At 50.3% G+C, this 17,328-nt stretch overlaps 1 protein-coding gene across 1 annotated transcript in view; it reads right to left on the bottom strand.

The window, feature by feature from the left end:
• Positions 1-223: 223 nt before the first annotated feature.
• Positions 224-17,328, bottom strand: part of SKAP1 (src kinase associated phosphoprotein 1) — a 229,917-nt gene continuing 212,812 nt past the window's right edge. Inside the window, exons 12-13 of the mRNA XM_038385587.2 lie at positions 1,531-1,640; positions 224-614 (exon numbers count right to left, since the gene is read on the bottom strand). Of these exons, the coding sequence (XP_038241515.1) occupies positions 1,539-1,640 (102 nt within the window). The 3' untranslated portion in view covers positions 224-614; positions 1,531-1,538. The remainder of the gene's footprint in view (positions 615-1,530; positions 1,641-17,328) is intronic.

Raw genomic sequence — 17,328 nt, 5'->3', positions numbered from 1 at the left:
CAGCCCCACACAGGAGCTGATGAAGCTCCTATCAGAAGAGGCTGGTCATGGGCAGAATTGGCTTATTGCGCTGGGGTCTACCAGGGCCGGAGAAAGAAGGCCAGTTCCAGTGTCGTGTCCTCTCCTGGCACACGCCCGTCTCTCCTCCCTGATCGCCGAATCCAGCCACAGAGCGAGCCAGGGACTGAGCCTACAGGGAAGCTGAGACGCTGCCAGAAACTGCGAGAACAAAAAGAGAATCTTTTTATTTTGGGTCTTCCCCCCCCCCCCGGCTCACAAAAGAAAACAAAACTGGCCCCCGTGTTGGCCGATTGCTCAGGCGTCTCGTCAGCTGGGGTAAGAGCCACATACAAATGTCATTCAGAATCAAGTGGGAAATGGGGCCGATTAGACAGACTCTGGAGTGGGGGCGGGGGGGGGGCGTTAGCTTGGTAACGGGCTCAGGGGAGAACGGGGGGCTCTGTGAAACATCAGCAGTGACGTGGGTGCTGGGACATGAGTCTCTTCACGTGGAGGTGGAGAAGGTTTCCATAGGTGCCCGAGGGGTAGCAGGGGAGAGGACCCCGAGATGGGGGCTGCTGTCCAGTATGTCGGGGAGAGAGGCACCAGGGAGTCTAGGAGGAAAGAGATACAGGAGTGAATATTGACAAGGAGAAGATGAAAAAGGGCGTGACCATGGCACAAGCAACCTGCGTGATGCACGCACAGCGACTCACAGCATGGGATGAGGTGACACCAGTTGATTCAGCAAGAGATGGTGTGGGTCACTGGTTAGTGCAGATGATTGGGAGTCAGGACTCCTGGGTTCTACTTCCAGCTCTGCAGCTAACTCGGAGTGTGATCTCCCAGCTCTGTGCCTCAGTTTCCCCACCTCTCTACAGGGTTTTGAGATCTTTGTGTGAAAAGTGATCTGTAGCCAATGCTCTGATAAGTACCATTTTGACTACCACCAAGAGACAATGTTTTCTGGGAACAAAATCTTCTGGGTTGCTGTTGGCTCCATCCGACCTGAAGGTAACAACCCTTTTCTGTGCTTCACCCAGGGATCTCAAAGCACTTGACAAAAGTCAGGGGCATTTCCATTGCAAAGCCCCTGGCTCGTGGTCACAGCTGGACTCACTTCAGATACCTGCCCACGGTCACAGAAAAGCTGGGAGTGGAATGCAGAACCCTTGATTCCCCAGTCCTGGGCTCGAACCGGCCACCCTCACTCCTTGAACGTCAACGGCTAATTCCTCCTACCCCATGCTACCAGGTCTTTGAATCTCCAGGATGGTTTTCCTGCCTCATTAGTTCCAGTGTAAGGTGAAGACCAGAAGATGGAGCCAAAGGCAAAATCCTCCCAGATTTCTCCATATCGATCTTCACAAAAGATTAAAAACATACTCCAGAACTGTCCCAGCCCCAGCCTCGGGACAGACATCTCAGACCTCCTGGCAAGACAGTTTTGTTATCAGCGAGGGCCGGGGTGGGGGGAGCGATCTCTGAAGAAGTGTGAAGAGTTAAATCACAAAGCAGCATGCCTCTTACCTGTAGAATCATCTTTCCTCCAGTTCGTAGGCGGCTGTGAGGTATTCCTTTGGGACGATCCCCACCTCGCTGTTCAGTTCGCCGATCCACCAGCCATACATGTTGTACTCCTGAGAAAACAAAGCAAGAAAGGGCCCATCTTGGACATCCTGGACTAGATAACTTAGTCCTGCCTTGAGTGCAGCGGACTGGACCAGAAGATGTCTCGAGGTCCCTTCCAGTCCTACGATTCTAGGATCTTAGACAGAGAGGATGCGGGTTACCATTAAATCACTAGGCAGACGGCCTGAGCTCCATTCCTGACTGCCAGACTCCTTAGGCAAATCACTTACAGCCACATTTACAAAGGTATCACTGACTAAGGCCCGCAACCAGAATTAGACCAAAGTATTAAAAGTCCTCAGGAGCCTAAACTCTCGCGTGCCACAGGCAGAGAACAGGAGGAGGCCAGCATCCGTAGGGCACTGATTAGTGAGATGTGCCCAGATAATCCTGGCAAACGACCCACACCCATACGCTGTAGAGGAAGGGAACCCTCTCCTCTCCCCCCCCCCGCCACAATATCCCTACCAATCTGACTTGGGGGAAAACTCCCTCCCAGCCCCACCTATGGTGATCAGTTTGACCCTGAGCATGCAAGCAAGACCCACCCGCCAAGCACCTGAGAGAGGGAACGCTCGGTGCCAACCCAGAGCCCCAGCCCACCCCTCCGGTGTCTCACATTCAGCTGTGGGCAATCTGTGATGCTTCAGAGGAAGGAGACAGAACCGCCCCTCCCGACCTTCCCCAAAAAATAGATGGGGAGAGAGGAAATCCTTCCTGACCCCAACAGGTGACTGGCTGGAGCCCTGAAGCATGAACTACATCAAGAAGAGACGAATAATACCGTAGAGTGAGGTAGGGCTCTCCAGACAAGCATCTCAGCACTCTGCAAACAGGAGGGGCAGCCCAAGCATAGGCACGGACTCCGTGGGTGCCCCGCTGATCAGCTCCTCCCCCTCTCCCCCAGCACCTCCCGCCTGCTGAGGATCACCTGCAGGAGGCGCTGGGGGAGGGGGGCGGAGCGGGGGCAGGGCGCGCTCGGGGGAGGAGGCAGAATGGGGTGGGAAGAGGCAGGGGTGGAGCCTTGGGGGTTAGGGGTGGAGTGGGGGTGGGGCCTGGGGTGGAGCAGGGGTCAAGCTTCCCCCCACCCGGGCAAATCAGAAAGTCAGCGCCTCTGAGCACAAGTTCTAGGCACCCCCGAAATTCCACTTAAGCCCTCTTTTCAGGGCGTAGGCAGGATTTAAGCAGCGCATAGACGCAGAGGAAGTGCCACACTGGATCACACCCATGGCCCAGCCCGGTATCCTTTCACCGACAGCCGTCAGCCCCAGTTGTTTCAGAGGCAGGTGCAGCAAATTCTGCAGCGGGTTGTTTCCACCTGGGATGAATTTTCACATGGGAGGTTTCCTCCTAAACCCTTTGGCTGGCGGTTGGCTTGGCTGAGGCACAGAGGCTTAGAGCCCAGGTGCGGATCCTCTGCACAGCATGAATTACGTCTCTATTTTACAGATGGGGAAACTGAGGCACAGATGGGCCGTGGTTGGGGGGTAGGAGCACACGATAAGTTAGAGACGGTGAGAGACAGAACCCAGCCCTCCTACGGAAGGACTGCCAGATGATGCTCTCTGTGGAGCCAGAGTCTGGCCTCCCCAACCCCAGGCTAACCAGCTTCCCAGCTGCGAGTGTGAGACAGGAGCAAACGCTTGGCAGGGTGGCTGATTTCCGCAAGCGATGTGCTCACTGCAGAATCTTTGAGCCAAGCAGACCTGCCAGGTTCCAGAGCGATGAAAGACCCTCCCCGGCCGCATTGCAACCCTCTCAAAACAGGAAGGAAAACCCTGCGGCAAAGAAAGCTTTGGATGATCAGCTGCCTTAGTGCGGAAATGAACGGGATCTGCACTTGCAGCAGGAGGAAACTAACCCACCCAGGAGACCTTTGGCTGGAAGGGGTGGGCGGGTGGTCAGAGAGCCGTCCAACGCATGAATGGAGCAATCCAACCCTCCCCGCCCCATCCCTCCTCTGCCCACCGCAGCTACGCCTCAGCCCGGACACCACGAGGTATTTTAAAATAATTTCTGCTTTGATGAATTGCCGGGGAGCTTGCAATTGCTCATAATCAAAGGGAGGAAAATGCAAATGAGAGCCAGTCGAGAACTATCGACACCAAACGTTTATTCCACTGCACAGTGCCAAAAAGAATTAAAACAACATTAAACTCCCAGCAATAATGTTTAAGTCCTCGTTTCCAAGTGCCAAATTGCACCACTCTGGATCATACAGATGTTTGTTAATTATGCTAATTCTTATTAAACTATTAAAACGGGGAGTGCACTGGCACAGCACGCCAAAGCCCGGCACCGAGTGAACCCTGCTTTCGTCTGGAGGTGCTAATTTACTAAGATGCTGACGCCTGGTTTAGGGGATGCTGAGCAGCTGGGTTTTTCTGGGGCAAGGGAGGAGAGCGATGGAGGACTGTTTCCCTGGAATCTACCTCATCAACTTCCAGCAGGGCCTGCATGCTCTGTGCTTGCACAGATTCAGCGGGGGTGGGGGGGGGGGAAGAAAGAATTTAGCTGAGACAATCATCTGGAAATTTGTTGCTTTGAGGAGGTGGGTGAACGGGCACCTGGACCTGTGGACATGGGGTCTGACACGCACACTCCCTGCAGAGCGATACACACCTGCGGTTCAACACCACTGTGCACCTGGCCGGAGGATCTCCAGGCACTTTGCATAGCCTCATGTATCCCCATTGTACAGATGCGGCCACTGAGGCAACAGACAAGGAAGTGACATGGCCACAGTCAGCAATTGAGTCCAGGTTGCTTTACAAGCCAGGGAGTCAACATCCTCCCCCTCCTCACCCCAATCCTCCTCTTACTAGCACCAGTTTAACCCCGCTGATTTACACGTCCCTCCTGATTTATCCCAGGGCAAGAGGAGACTCTGCCACCAACCCTTTGCAGGACGATGCTCGGTGCACACAGGTAACAAAAACCACCTGTTAGGTGTGCCAGGAGACCCCAGTTCCGCTCTCAGCCCTGAGACCTCCTCCCTCAAACTCAGAGATCTGGTCCCAGCAGGTCGGCCCACTACACTAGCCCCAGCACTCTCTGCATTTCCTGCCTGCGACCCGCGGTGACGAGCGCCCCCGAAACAGACGCTCGTTCCAATAACCGGCAGCCAGTGGGTTTGTGCGCGGGGCCGTAAAAGGATTGATGCTACTAATCTCCATCAGCAAGGGGAGACCAGACACCCCCCTTCCCCCTGTAAAAGGAACAGCCAATTCTATAACCGAAAATGCGCCATGGCCACCAGCACGGGATATTTCACAGCTTGAATCAGCCTCCGGTGGTTTCCCTGTTGCCATTTATGGTCGCGCGAACATCACGGCCCTCCTTAGCGATCCACCGGTCACAGGGCCTTGAATCCCTCCATGGGACTGCAAATGCCCTGCCAGTAGGTGTTGGGGGAGGGAAGCAGCAGGCTGCTCCTCATAAGCCTGGAAAAAAGTGATTGGAGCCCCCCTGCTACATGATTGCCGCATTTTAATTTCCAGCCACCCCCGCTGCTTCCTATTTGTGTGATCTCTTGCAAGGCAGCTCAGCCATGACCTGGAATGACCATCCCTGTCCTGGGCACAGATGAGATGGCTGGGCCAGATTCTCAGCAGCCGTAAATCGGCATAGCCTTGTTGACTTCAATGGGGCTACGGCGACCGATGGCAGCTAAGGAGCTGGCCTTGGCCTTTGAAAGTTCAGGCGAAGACCTGTTGGGGTTTCCCAGCCTCCAATGTTAATTTAATTCCCCGTCTCATGCTAATGGGTCCCCAGCCCCACCCTACAGGGCCCCAGAACCGGGGGGGGGCAAGAGGCAAATGAATCCCCCAGATTCATTGAGCTAGGGGCTTCCCCACACATCCGGTCCCACCCCTGGAGGGATTTTCTGCTCCCGGCGTGGAAGGAGAACTTCTTATTTGTATGGCGAGAGGACGGCTCCGTGGTGCTGGGTGCTGCATGGATACGCAGTGAGAAACAATGGCTGGAGAATGGCAGAGCTGTTGTCCCTCTTTGACAGGCAGGGAACGGTACCCTTCGTCTCCTGCCTCTCAGGCTGGTGCTTTTAGCCACAAGCCTGTCGCTTGGATCCTGAAACTGGGGCTGCATCTTTGGGCGGCTCCCCTCCTAGGGTCGTCGGGGGAACGCTAACGTGATATTAATATTGTTGCAAAGACAGCATCTGCTCCTCCAGAGTGAGCGCCCCCCGCCGTCCCCGAAATACACGCGTTTCCTTTCCTTTCCTTCTACCGAAAGCGGAGCCGGCAATATTTACTCCTCACCCCGGCCTCTGGCCCCGGCCGACATCCGCGCGCTTTCTGCCCGGCCTCGTAAACAACCCGTGCCTCCTTCAGGAACACAATCAATCAGCCCCCCTTTGCACAGAAGATCAATGACGCTTTGATGGATGCCCAAGGAAAAGCCAATCAATCAGGGACTTATCGGTTTATGATTGCTCGGCCCCATTATCAGCGTGTGTGTGTCATACATTATTGTTAGTCAAATGGAGGATCCTAATTCATAGGTGAGGCATGCCTTGTGCTATTAGAGGGTCAGCTGACAGGGAGTTTTATACCAGGTCAGCTATATATCTGTTTATCTAGAAAACTGGCTCGGAGCAGAAGCTAGCTCTGAAATTTAAAATTTACCTCCCCCCCTCAGGGAATTCAAAACTTGAAGCCAGCGGGGAAGATAAACAGTGTGTCTGAGCAGTTACTGGGCATTTAGAAAGCGCTCACCTATGTTTCCCCAGCATGGGGGACTTTTATCGGGTATCTTCTCGGAGGAAGAGGGGACTGGTCAAAGGCTCGGCGCTGTGCTAAACCGGGAGGTGGCTTCCCCGTTACTTCGGCGCGCAGCAAACCATCCTTCTCTCCTCCCCCCCTTTCTCGTTTATTATTCAACCTTTCTTCAGATAAAGCACAATAAAAATGAACGATTAAATTTGCCCCCAACCATTATTTATTTGCTCTTGCCAGGAACTTTTTAAATGGATTACCGCAGGCGGGAGGTGGACAGGCCCAAGAACACACGCGGATGGGAAAAGCAAAGTGGTGGCCGGTCGGGGCGTAGGAAATACAGGAGGTAGCAAGGGAGGGTGTCAAATGAAACGCTGCCATCCCCACTTGGGCAAAGCTGCCATTTGGGGTGAATGGGTTTAGCCTAGTTCATGCTGGACAGCACCAGAAGAATTTAGGAAGAGATTGGCCACTGCCCAGGTCTGTGAAGTGCAAGAACATGCTTACTCCCGATGACTCCCCCTCTGGGAGCTTTGCCAGCAGGAGGAGGTCAGGATTTTGCAGGGAACTTAAAAAAATCATCTCAATGGCCTGCGACAATAAACTCAGTTCATCCCTGGCCCGGGCCCTGGACTTGCACCACAGATGAATTTGGCCCAGAGATAGAGATGGGTGCACAAGGCCCAAGGACATTGCCTGACTGTGAATCAGATGGGCCCATGGTCTCTCTGTGTATGCAAGCTGCAGGAGATGTCGTCTGCCAGGTTAAAACTCTGCTCCCAGTTACAGTGGTGTCAATCTAGAGCGACTCCATGGAAGGCAAACGAGCTATTCTGCATTTACACAGGTGCAGACGCACTCCAGATCGGCAAGCGAGTGTTATTTTAGGAGGCCCATGGATAGCACGACATGAGGCACCGTGTAGGAACCCAGCTAGATCAGACAGACAGACAGCTGCAGAAAAGACTTGCAAAGCAACTCTGTAATTGAGGCAGGGGGTGCACACCAAAGAAGAGGGAGGGAGAGGTACCTTCATTTGCAAGACGAAAAAGGAAGGGGGAGAAGTGCTGAATTTGGAGACCACCGTGGCTGCCCCATTTCCAAGATGATGGGATTGTGAGATCATGTGAAACTGCAGTATTAATATTTATTCCATAAAGCACGCAGCTCACAGCTTTGCACCATTCTGCCGCGCTTTGACCGCAGTACCAACCCTCAGGCACAGCAACACAATTTGGAAACAATGTGACGGAAATGTTTAATCTGCTCAGCCCATCTGTGCTGCGTATTTCTCCAGCTCTCCCTGAGAGAGACGCCTTCGAATCTCCACATCGCCTTTAATATTCTCCTAAATCACCTCCCCACTGCACTTGAAGGGCCATTGCTACAATATCACAGGTTCATCTAAAGTGCACTGGGTTGGGGGGGCCCCCCTGAAGAACAGGGGTATGGGTGCAGGGAGAGACAGGGTGTTGCTTGGGCCATTTTTTATTTCAAAATAATTTCCAGGAACAGTCTTTCCATGCCCCTTGGAAAAAAAAAAAGTTATTGTGCTTTTTCTGGAAGGTGATTAGTGAGACTGTTTAGAACTAAACAGGCTGGAATGGAGGAAAATCGTTTCCAAAGAATTGTTTTTATTAATCTCCTGCCCAGCCGCTCACGTTCAGGCACGGCTTTTGTTCAGCTGGCCTTCGGGCCCAATCCTGCTCACAGTGGGTTCCGCCAGGACTGAGCCCTTTTGGCAGAGAACGCCCTCCTAGAGCCAGGAAAAGCACCGGGGACTGGGAGTCAGGGCTCTCGGGTACCATCCCAGGTGCTGAGAGGAAGCAGGGTCTGGTGGTTATAGCTGAAAGTCAAGAAAGTCCACTCCCGGCTATGGCACAGTGTTACGTGCCTCAGTTTCCCCTGTTTTGTAAAACTTGAATGATCCCCATAGCTGGGGGGGGAAGCTGAGGTTTATTTACATAATGCGTGTACAGTGTACGGCCGGAGAGAGACTAAATGTTGGACAGTCAACATTGTTTTATGATTATTATTTCTTTACACCCGTCACTTCCATAGCGGGTGTGGGGCAGCTGGTTGCAGGGGCTGGCTCGGGGCCTGATCCTGAGAGGTGCCTAGCTCCTGTGACGTCCCACCAAAGCCGAGAGGGCGCTCAGTCCCCGCACGCTTAGGGCCCCTCACCGGGGATGGGGGGGCCTGGCCTCCCTCTGAAAATGGGGTGAAACTGGGGGTGCTCAACATCTGCTGGAAGTGCTTGGTACCCCCTGGCTCGTGGAGCTGGGGCCGCGCGTGTGCACACGAGGGCCCGTTCTGCGCTAGGCCCCCCCGCACCTGCCTCTAGCTGGGGGGGAAAAAAAAAAAAATCGGGCTCCCTTTGAGCAACTCTGCGCATGAAAAGAACGGAAGAATTGAACGCTCAGGATCGTTCGCTGACAAAGGAGGGGCGCGGGGTGGACAAGGCGTCCCAATTGTGGCGCCCCCAGCCTGCCGGTGTGTTACATCATCTGCACACATAGGTGTTGCCATGGCAGCTGCTTATAGTTTCATTTCCTGGATCCCCCGAGGGGGGTGTCACAGCCGGATCCACCTGCTCTTTACCCTACCCTCAGTGGGGTCATAGTAAGGTCGCCAGAATAAATGAACGCGGGTACTAATGATCTGTTTGCTGGCTGTTTATGCTCCGTGTGTCAGGGGCACTCACATTTAGAGAGCTCATTATGGCTGCAATTAGACGGCACCATTGCTAGATATTTAACTCCTTTTTCTTTTAAATTAGCATTTTAATAACGTGCTTTGAGCAGGGGAAACAAAATGACCATTTTTCATGGCCAAACTTCTTAGCTGAAGGTGTAACTTTAATGGTAAAGTTGTGAGGGCAGAGAGGCAGGAGCGGCTGGTTCCCCTTCCACCTTTCCCCCACCCCCTTCTATTCTCCCCTCCCCACGAGGGAAAATAAAAATAATAAAGGGAGAGATTTTTATTTGCTTTACGGCACACTCGATTTCCTCAATGTGTTCTGCTGCCAATTAGATTCAGCTTGAAAGTCCCGAACACTGGGGCCTGATGAAAATTAGCAGGCACCGGAGTTAAACTTTGTGCGTGACCTGTGAAGAGGGCTTGAAATGATTCTGTGTGTGCATGTGTGTTTGTGTAAAAGGAGCCATTTATTTCAGATTCCCCTGGCTGAAAAAAGGAAAGGGGAGGGGGAAAAAAAAAAGAATAAAGCACCCATTAGAAAATCAGTGCTATCAAAATATCTTTATACAGTAACCCCCAGGGCCACTTCCTTTCAAAAGGTCACTGCAATTATTTCTGTTTTGTTCATAACTCTTCTGATGATCTTATAAGACTGGGTGGAAAAAAAGAAAAAAGAGGAGGAGATAAGGCACTACTTGTAATTACTGATCCTAGAAGGGACAGAGATGGAGAATTTACAAAGGAAGTTGGGGGCTAGCAAATTGAATGAGACAGAAGTGATGCTACAGTGGGAAGAGAGTCCAGAAGTTTAGCTTTCAGGAACTTGAAAAGGCCCCTGTTTTATTCACATGTGGTTTGAGCAGTTGAAAAGTACAAAGACCAGTAACAAATGGGAACATTTCCCTTAATTCCCAGGGTCATTTTATGATTGCTGTTTATTTCCTTTTAATTTGGGACCTTAAACTAAACATCATTTTGCAGACAAGGAGGTGAACGGGACTCCAGAAAATGTGTTGGTGTGGAAAAGAGAGATGTTTGTCAAGTGTGTATGTGCACACACATACAGTTAGAGAGCAGTGTTTAGGAGATACTGTTCGCAGTCAGGGTTGGAAGAATTAGATTATTATTGGTAAATGTTGGTAAATGTGAATTTCACTGTGTACACACAATCCGATGGAAAAAAAATTGCTCCATAGTTGATCAACAAAATATACAAAAAGTGCCGAATGAGAACATATTAGAATTTGATTCAAAGCTATTTACTTTGTCTATTTGGATGTCTGATCTTGACAATTGGTGAGTTAATGGTTATAAAGCTTTTACTTTTTTAATCTCAACATCTACGGTCGTTAAATAACTGTAGGACCTCCCCCAGAATTTCCTGTAACTGAAAATTGGGGAAAACCCCTCCCGCCCAAAATGGAAACCAATGCTTAAAAAGAAACATTGCTATTATCTGTCAAAATCATTTAAAAATAAAAAGGAAAACTTGAATTCTGCCAAGTCTGTGCACTTTATGCATCTGTGGGAGATGATACAAAAGCACGCATGTGAAAGTGGCTTTAAAAAATTTATTTGTTTCCTACCCTCTTGGAATCCCACATCCAAGTTCTGGCTGAGATTTTCTGTTCTGACACCGGGCTCACAACTCTTTCCGTGACAACAGACGGGAGGGGATTTCAGAGCGACAGGAGTTTGGAGGTCAATAGTTGAAGACCAGGAGTTAGGGATCAAAAACACTGGGAAAACACCCCCCGCGCGCGCACACACACACACACACACACACACACACACACACACAGACAGACAGACAGACAGTTGAAATAAAGATGATCTTGGTGAACTAGTAAGGAATCAGAAGAGGGGAAAAGTGCAAGGGGGAACTAAGGCAAGAAAAGAAAAAGGCAGCTTTTGTGAGAACAATGGTTTAAATGTTTACTCTTCTGTATCAGCTCAGCTGCACCTTCGAAGCTGCTGTTTCATAAATACAATACGGATGGCACAGGCTATAATTTGGTGATAGCTACCCCAGGACATATCTAGATACACTTCTGTTATTTTAATTAAATACTGCATTATGGTTTGTGACAACTTCATCGCTATAGCGTAAATGAATTTGGAATTAAAGTCTTATTTAGGCATCCAGCGTATCCCCCTCATCCCTCCATTTCTCAGTTTTACAAAGCAAAGGGCTATAAAATCAAGATGTTTGTTCATTTACAGATGGAGCAGTGTGGAAAAAAAAAGGGGGAAAACACAGTACAGAAGCTGACTCTGAAATACTCATGGCTTACAAGCATTCTCAGACAGAGGAGAGAATTCTTTTGATCATAAGTGGGCTATGCTGAGTATTAATTGTGTGTGTTTATTCTTATCTTTCAACCTGGGCTCATCTGAATAATTATACTGATGGCCATGGGATTTTTTTGCCTCTTTTGTTTAGTAGTTAATAGCCAGCTTTTAATTTTTAAACTGTTGATTTGTTACTGGCTCTGTGCAGTAGAAGTTTTTGGAAATTTCATTTGTGATCAAGGGGAGCGGAGCTGATTGAGTTTTTTGGGCCATGGATGGAGAGGAGTTATGGCAAAGGCCATATTCCCAGGAATGGGAGTTTCAATGCCATCAATCTATTAACTTCTCTCTAATGAAACTAGACCATACGTGACATTTTGCAATATAACTGCTTTAAATGTTACCACATCAATTGGCTTAAATGTTACCCGCGCCTCATGAACCAGGATATGGTTTTATAATTCTCTCTCTCTCTCTAACAAACAGATTTCCACTGATATTTTACACTACCAGAGGAAACAACAATGTAGTTTTAAATACAGATGCTCAACAGGCTACAATTAAGAAAAGAAATTTACAAATAAGTTTTGTGACCCTGCAAAAGGAGTTTTCCCTCCCTTGCATATTGGACAAATCAGTGTAAGTTTTAGTGTTTATGATTTATTTTTTTGTGTGTGTGTGTGTGTGTGTGTGTGTAATTTGGATTTCACACTAAATTTTTCCATTGTCCAACTTATTGCTGATGAACCAACAAAACAGAACAAACAAACAACTCTCACAGGAGTTTAAAAAAAAAATACAGCCGAGTCATGTAAAAGTTATTGTCAAAGAAAGATGGTTCTGAAAATGACACCCTGCTTGAATATTTTTCCATCTTGGCAACCCCCGATAAAGTGTCCCCCTCCTTTTAAGAAATAAAACTGGGAATTGGTGGACATTTGTTACATTAGAAACAAAAGCTTTTTTGCCACACATTTTAAACAGGGCATCTGAATGAAATGTCACCCCCACCCTCTTTGGCAGATTAGTAAAAGGTTTATTATTAAATCTCTGTCAAATAAAGGCAGAGTTGACTCGGGAGAAGCTGCCGGTTATAATGCTGGCTTCAGAAAATGGAAGGATTGTCACACTTAAAGACACAAATTTCCTCTGTAATATATTCGAATGGAAACCTCTGAATCCAATACTACATGGTCATATCTAATAAATTCACAATATTTCAGCCTCAACAGCCTACAACGGTTAGTTTTAAAGATTTATGTGGTAAAAAATTACTCAGTGATGAATATAGTTTATTCTGTGCAGTATTGGAGTGTGTAAGGAATTAAGCTACTGTCTTTAAACAGTGAATTTATTATTACCTCTGTCAAAGACGAAGTCTTTAACAGCATTTGTTATAAAATTCAGCACAAAATAAATGGTCTGAATATTAAAAGGAAAAAAAAGCTGGAGTTTGAAAATGCACTGGTGGTTCAGAAGATGAACCCAAGAGTGCTGCTAAAGTTTGCACAGTTCTGGGTAAATTCTTTGGTACGCTCCTGGAAAATGGTCATGTTCAGACTTAAAGGGAGGCTGGTGTGTGTGTGTGTGTGTGTGTGTGTGTGTGTGTGTGTAAGATTTTGATCTCACTTGCAGTGGCGTAAATGCACAGCAAAGAACACACTCCGATCTCACTTCCATCACAGGAACCTCAAGATCGGGGATGAATTTCTGCTCCCAGTGACACACACGAACCTCCATGGAAAGGAGGAACATTTTGCTCCTGGGGGCAGCAGGGTGAACTCATCACAAAGAACATGCTTTCATCTAACCTACACCAATGTAGTCCAAAGTAAAGGCCAGATCCTGCTCTGTCTGCTCTACACGGACGCTGGTGTAAATCCAGAGCAACTCACAGCAATCGAGAGCATTGCTCTATTCCAATACCTGCTCTGGGTAGGGTGATTGGGGGGGGGGGGGAATCAGGATGGGGAGGTAATATTGCCTATCTAAGACAAAGCCCTGCTATTGGGACCCTAGCTTAGGTTCCAGAATAGGTGGGGGCGTTGATGGAGGACCCATGCAGCGGGTTTGGCTAGAGTGTCCCGAGTGGAAACATCAGGGTTATTTCTTTTTCTTTCTTTCTGGGTTTATAATAAATGGCCTCTGGGCAGCGGAGGCATCATAGATGTGTCATTGTATTGCCTGCTTGCAGGTCGAGCCAGTCTTTTGTCCTCTTCTGGAATGGGTGTCCCCTCATTTATAAAAATTACCTGGGAGGAATGAGGCTGCCAGGGGTTTGTTCTAGACGATTGGTTCCTGGCGGGGGGGGGGGGGTGGGAGTGGGGGGAGAAGGAATAGCCCTCGCCTGAATTTGACCGGTGTATGACCGTTGCCTTCCAGCTGACCCCAAATCCCGTCCCCATCCCTCCTCACTCGATAGCCTCCCATCGGGGTTATTAATGGGTGCGAAACCCCTTCATCGCCATCACAGCCCTCCGTCATCACAGCACGGTGCACGGCGGCTTGTTAACACAGGACCGGGGGCAGTTTTCCGCTTCCCCCTCCCAGCCCATAATAAATATGTGGGGGTGGGGAGGGGGGGGGAAGAGATTTGCAGATACCATTCCCCTCTGGTTAGGTCAGAGGTGGATAATAGCTATTTGACAAGCAGCAAGCAGGTTCATTGTGCCACTCAGACCCCCCCTGCACCCCCACCCCCACCAAGTACAGTTGTTGGAGAGTGACAAAAAGGGCCACTAGATGTCACCAAACTCCTCCTTTCGCTCCAGGGTCCAAGGAATAAAAACATCCTCCCCCCCAAAATACACTTTCATTTCAAGCAATTGAGAGAATTAACTTCTCCGGTTTTATGGGCTGCGTGTCACATCCAACTAAGTCCACTTAAAATAGGAAGTCTCACAGCGCTCAAATAATTATCATAACGTACAAATCACCCAGCCCGGGGGAAAGAGGGCTGGCGTCCTTTAGCTACCGGGAAAAGGGAAGGGAAGCGGAACCTCGTTTTGCTAGCCCGTCACGCAGCCCAGATGTGCTGCACAATGGCACCGGGATGGCCCAGGGTCCGAGCGACGCTGGAGGTTCGGTAAAGGCCCAGAGAGGTTCCAAGTGGTAATGGGACCAGCCCTGGCAACATTCACAGCATTGGGAGTCCGGTGGAGGCCCCCGCAGCACGCCCGGTGCCAGAAGTGGAACAAATAATCTCTGGCCTGCGGTACCAATAAGACAGCCAGTGTTAGTACCGGTGCTGGCGGCAAAAAGGCCCGGTGCTTGCCGAGCCATGCAGGTGCCATCCTGTTGCAGATCAGGCAATGAACATCAAACACCTGCAGGCTACGCCCATCCTGGGGATTAGCAGGCACCGGTGCATTGCCGCTGGACTCCTTCCACTTCCAAGGGGCAGGCTGGGACTGTGGCACTCATGCCAAGCACACCAGCTGGAGCTCGGCAGAACCAGGATCTGCAGAGAGAAGGCCCGGCTTCCCTGCCCCATGCCAGGGGCCTCTGGCAGGGTCGCTGCACATTTCCTCGCTCAGGGGTGCACATGCTTCTGCTGGATTCAGAGGGAAGGGACCTGACACACTGATCTGTTTAGCGACTCACCTGGTTGTTTTACTTACAGCCATGACAGACTATACAGACAATTAGACATGTGGTTGGAAGCAGAGAAAACAGAATAATAGCAATGCCCCTCACCCCCTTTAGTGCCTTCCAACCAAGGATCTCAAAGCACCTTGCACATGTTAATGAATCAAGCCTCATCACCCGTGCTGGAAGGCAAGTAGGTAGCAACAGCTCCAGTTCACAGATCCAGAAACGAAGGCACAGAAAGGCAAAGTGACTTGCCCAGGGACACCCAGGGAGTCACTTGCCAGAGCAAGGAATATAATCCTGATTCCCTGATTTACAGACTCTTGCCCTAACCCCTAGATGACGCTAAACCTCTGTGCGTGCGCTCTGTGGGGACCCTGTTTCTACATCCCCTCCTGGCTTTTCTGCCCCAGTGCCCTGCGCCCCAGAGCTAAGGTTGGAATCACTCCTTGAGCATGCTGGGTTGTTGAATCCTGATTGTCCGCTAACCCCCAAATCATTGACCTCCCGCTGTCCATGCTGGAAATGTCAGACAGGACCCGAGCAGCAGCCAGCATGTGTTTCAAACACACCAGATGGATTTTTATATTAGCTACTATTTCATGTTCAGACAGAGCGACCACACCGCTAAAACGGCAGCCACGATGCTGCCGAGTTTGCTTCAATGAGATTAATTCTGGGGAATTAATTGGGACAAGATTGAAAAGGAAATTAAAATGCAGCTGAATGAACAGGCTCTTCAAATACCCTTTTTCTCCCTGCCCTCCCCTGCTTCATTCTGACTCAGATTCTGCTGTGGTTGCGAGCGTCCATCGTGCGAAGTAATTTACGAGAGGGAGACTCTCAGGACCCATCGGTTACGTGTGAGGAAGTCAGAGGAAGAGTCACAATCTGGAGCCACTGAAGAGAGTTCAAACCCTGCTGTGGTTCCAAGCTGCATTCCCTGCGCTGGGGTGCAGGAAGTGGGGGTGGGGGTGGCAGAGGGCAGCAGAGGCTGATTCCCAAACAGAGTCCATAGACGAGAGGCCAGGAGGTAGAACGCCAAGCCTAGAGTCAGGGTCCTGACTCTCTCAGGGAGGGTTTTACATGGGAGTAACTCCACCGATTTCAGTGGCGTCGCGCCCCATGCACCCCAGGTCTAGGCGAGGTCAAAACTCCGGCCACCTGGCTTGCGCACCCAGCACGACCGTGAGCAAATCGCTTCCGCTCGCTGGCTCGTCGGCAAAAGGGTGGGGGAAATGAGGTGAGTGAACCTATTCTGGAAAGTGTGTTGAGAGCCCCAGATGGAAAGGGCCAAGAATTGCTGCCAGAAAGAAACAACCAGGCCGCTCGCCCTCAGACCCAGCACAGAGCAGCCCGCGGTGCAATTAAAGCCTTCAGCTAGTCCTGTTAAAACCGAGGCCTCCTAGAAGTGGAAGGCTGAAATGGTCCAGCAGCTGAATGGGGTTCTCAAAAGCAGGGGAAGAGCTAAGAAGGGAACTCCAAAGGTTCCTATAGGATCTTGGTGTTCCACTGGGTCCTTATGCTCACCAGGGCGAGACCCTGGGTGAATTCCTTTGGCTCAGAGTCAGGGCTCCATATGGGCTCCTGAATCATCTCCAGATCAGACCGGACGAGGTTCTGCGCAGCCAGTTCCTGTGGCAATGAGAGGGAGAAACAAGCGGCCAGCGACTCCCGCACGGAGCTGCCCTCATCTATTCTGCTGCATTCTATTCTGCGCCCATCACTGGGGTATCAGATCACTCACATTTCCAACATAGGAAATATCCAGTTGTCAATGCCAGGGCAATTCAGCTCCTTTGCTTGGATAACCATCCTGGACTGAGCAGCGCTCGTACACTTTAGAGAACTTAACATGTAGTGATTAGTCCACCCCCCTCACAGCTGCCCAGCAATAAGCAATGGACATCCCCATTTTACAGAAGGGTAGAGTGAGACTTTAGAGAGCAGGATGGCTTGGCCCAGGGCCCACAGAGAGAATCACTGGCAGACGGGAGATGGAAGCAGGAGTTCCTGTGCTCAGACTGCACCTCCCTATAAAAAGAACACAGAGTGACCCCCTGTGGCCAAATCATTGTGCTAGGCGCTGTACAAACAAAATAACCCTGAAGCTGTTTGGCAGAGAGTGACAAAGCCACGCTCTTCACATGCTCCAATGTCACTGTGAACCAGACAGGGCATAGCACCGCAGCTGGTACCCGCCCTGCGGCCACCTCCTGGCCTCTTCTGAACAGAAAGAACAAGAGAGGTTGCTTGCAACCCCGCTCCCCGGCCCCCCTTAGACAGGAGCCTGGTTGAGGAGCCTGACTCTGTCCCCCTCCCCCCACAGGCACGTTCAGCACAGTGCACAGAGTTAATTTATTTACCTGCATGCTCC

Source organism: Dermochelys coriacea, chromosome 27, assembly GCF_009764565.3.
Source record: "Dermochelys coriacea isolate rDerCor1 chromosome 27, rDerCor1.pri.v4, whole genome shotgun sequence".
Lineage (NCBI taxonomy): Eukaryota > Metazoa > Chordata > Testudines > Dermochelyidae > Dermochelys > Dermochelys coriacea.
The sequence above is the reverse complement of the archived record's forward strand: the minus strand, read 5'-3'. Positions and strand labels throughout refer to the sequence as shown.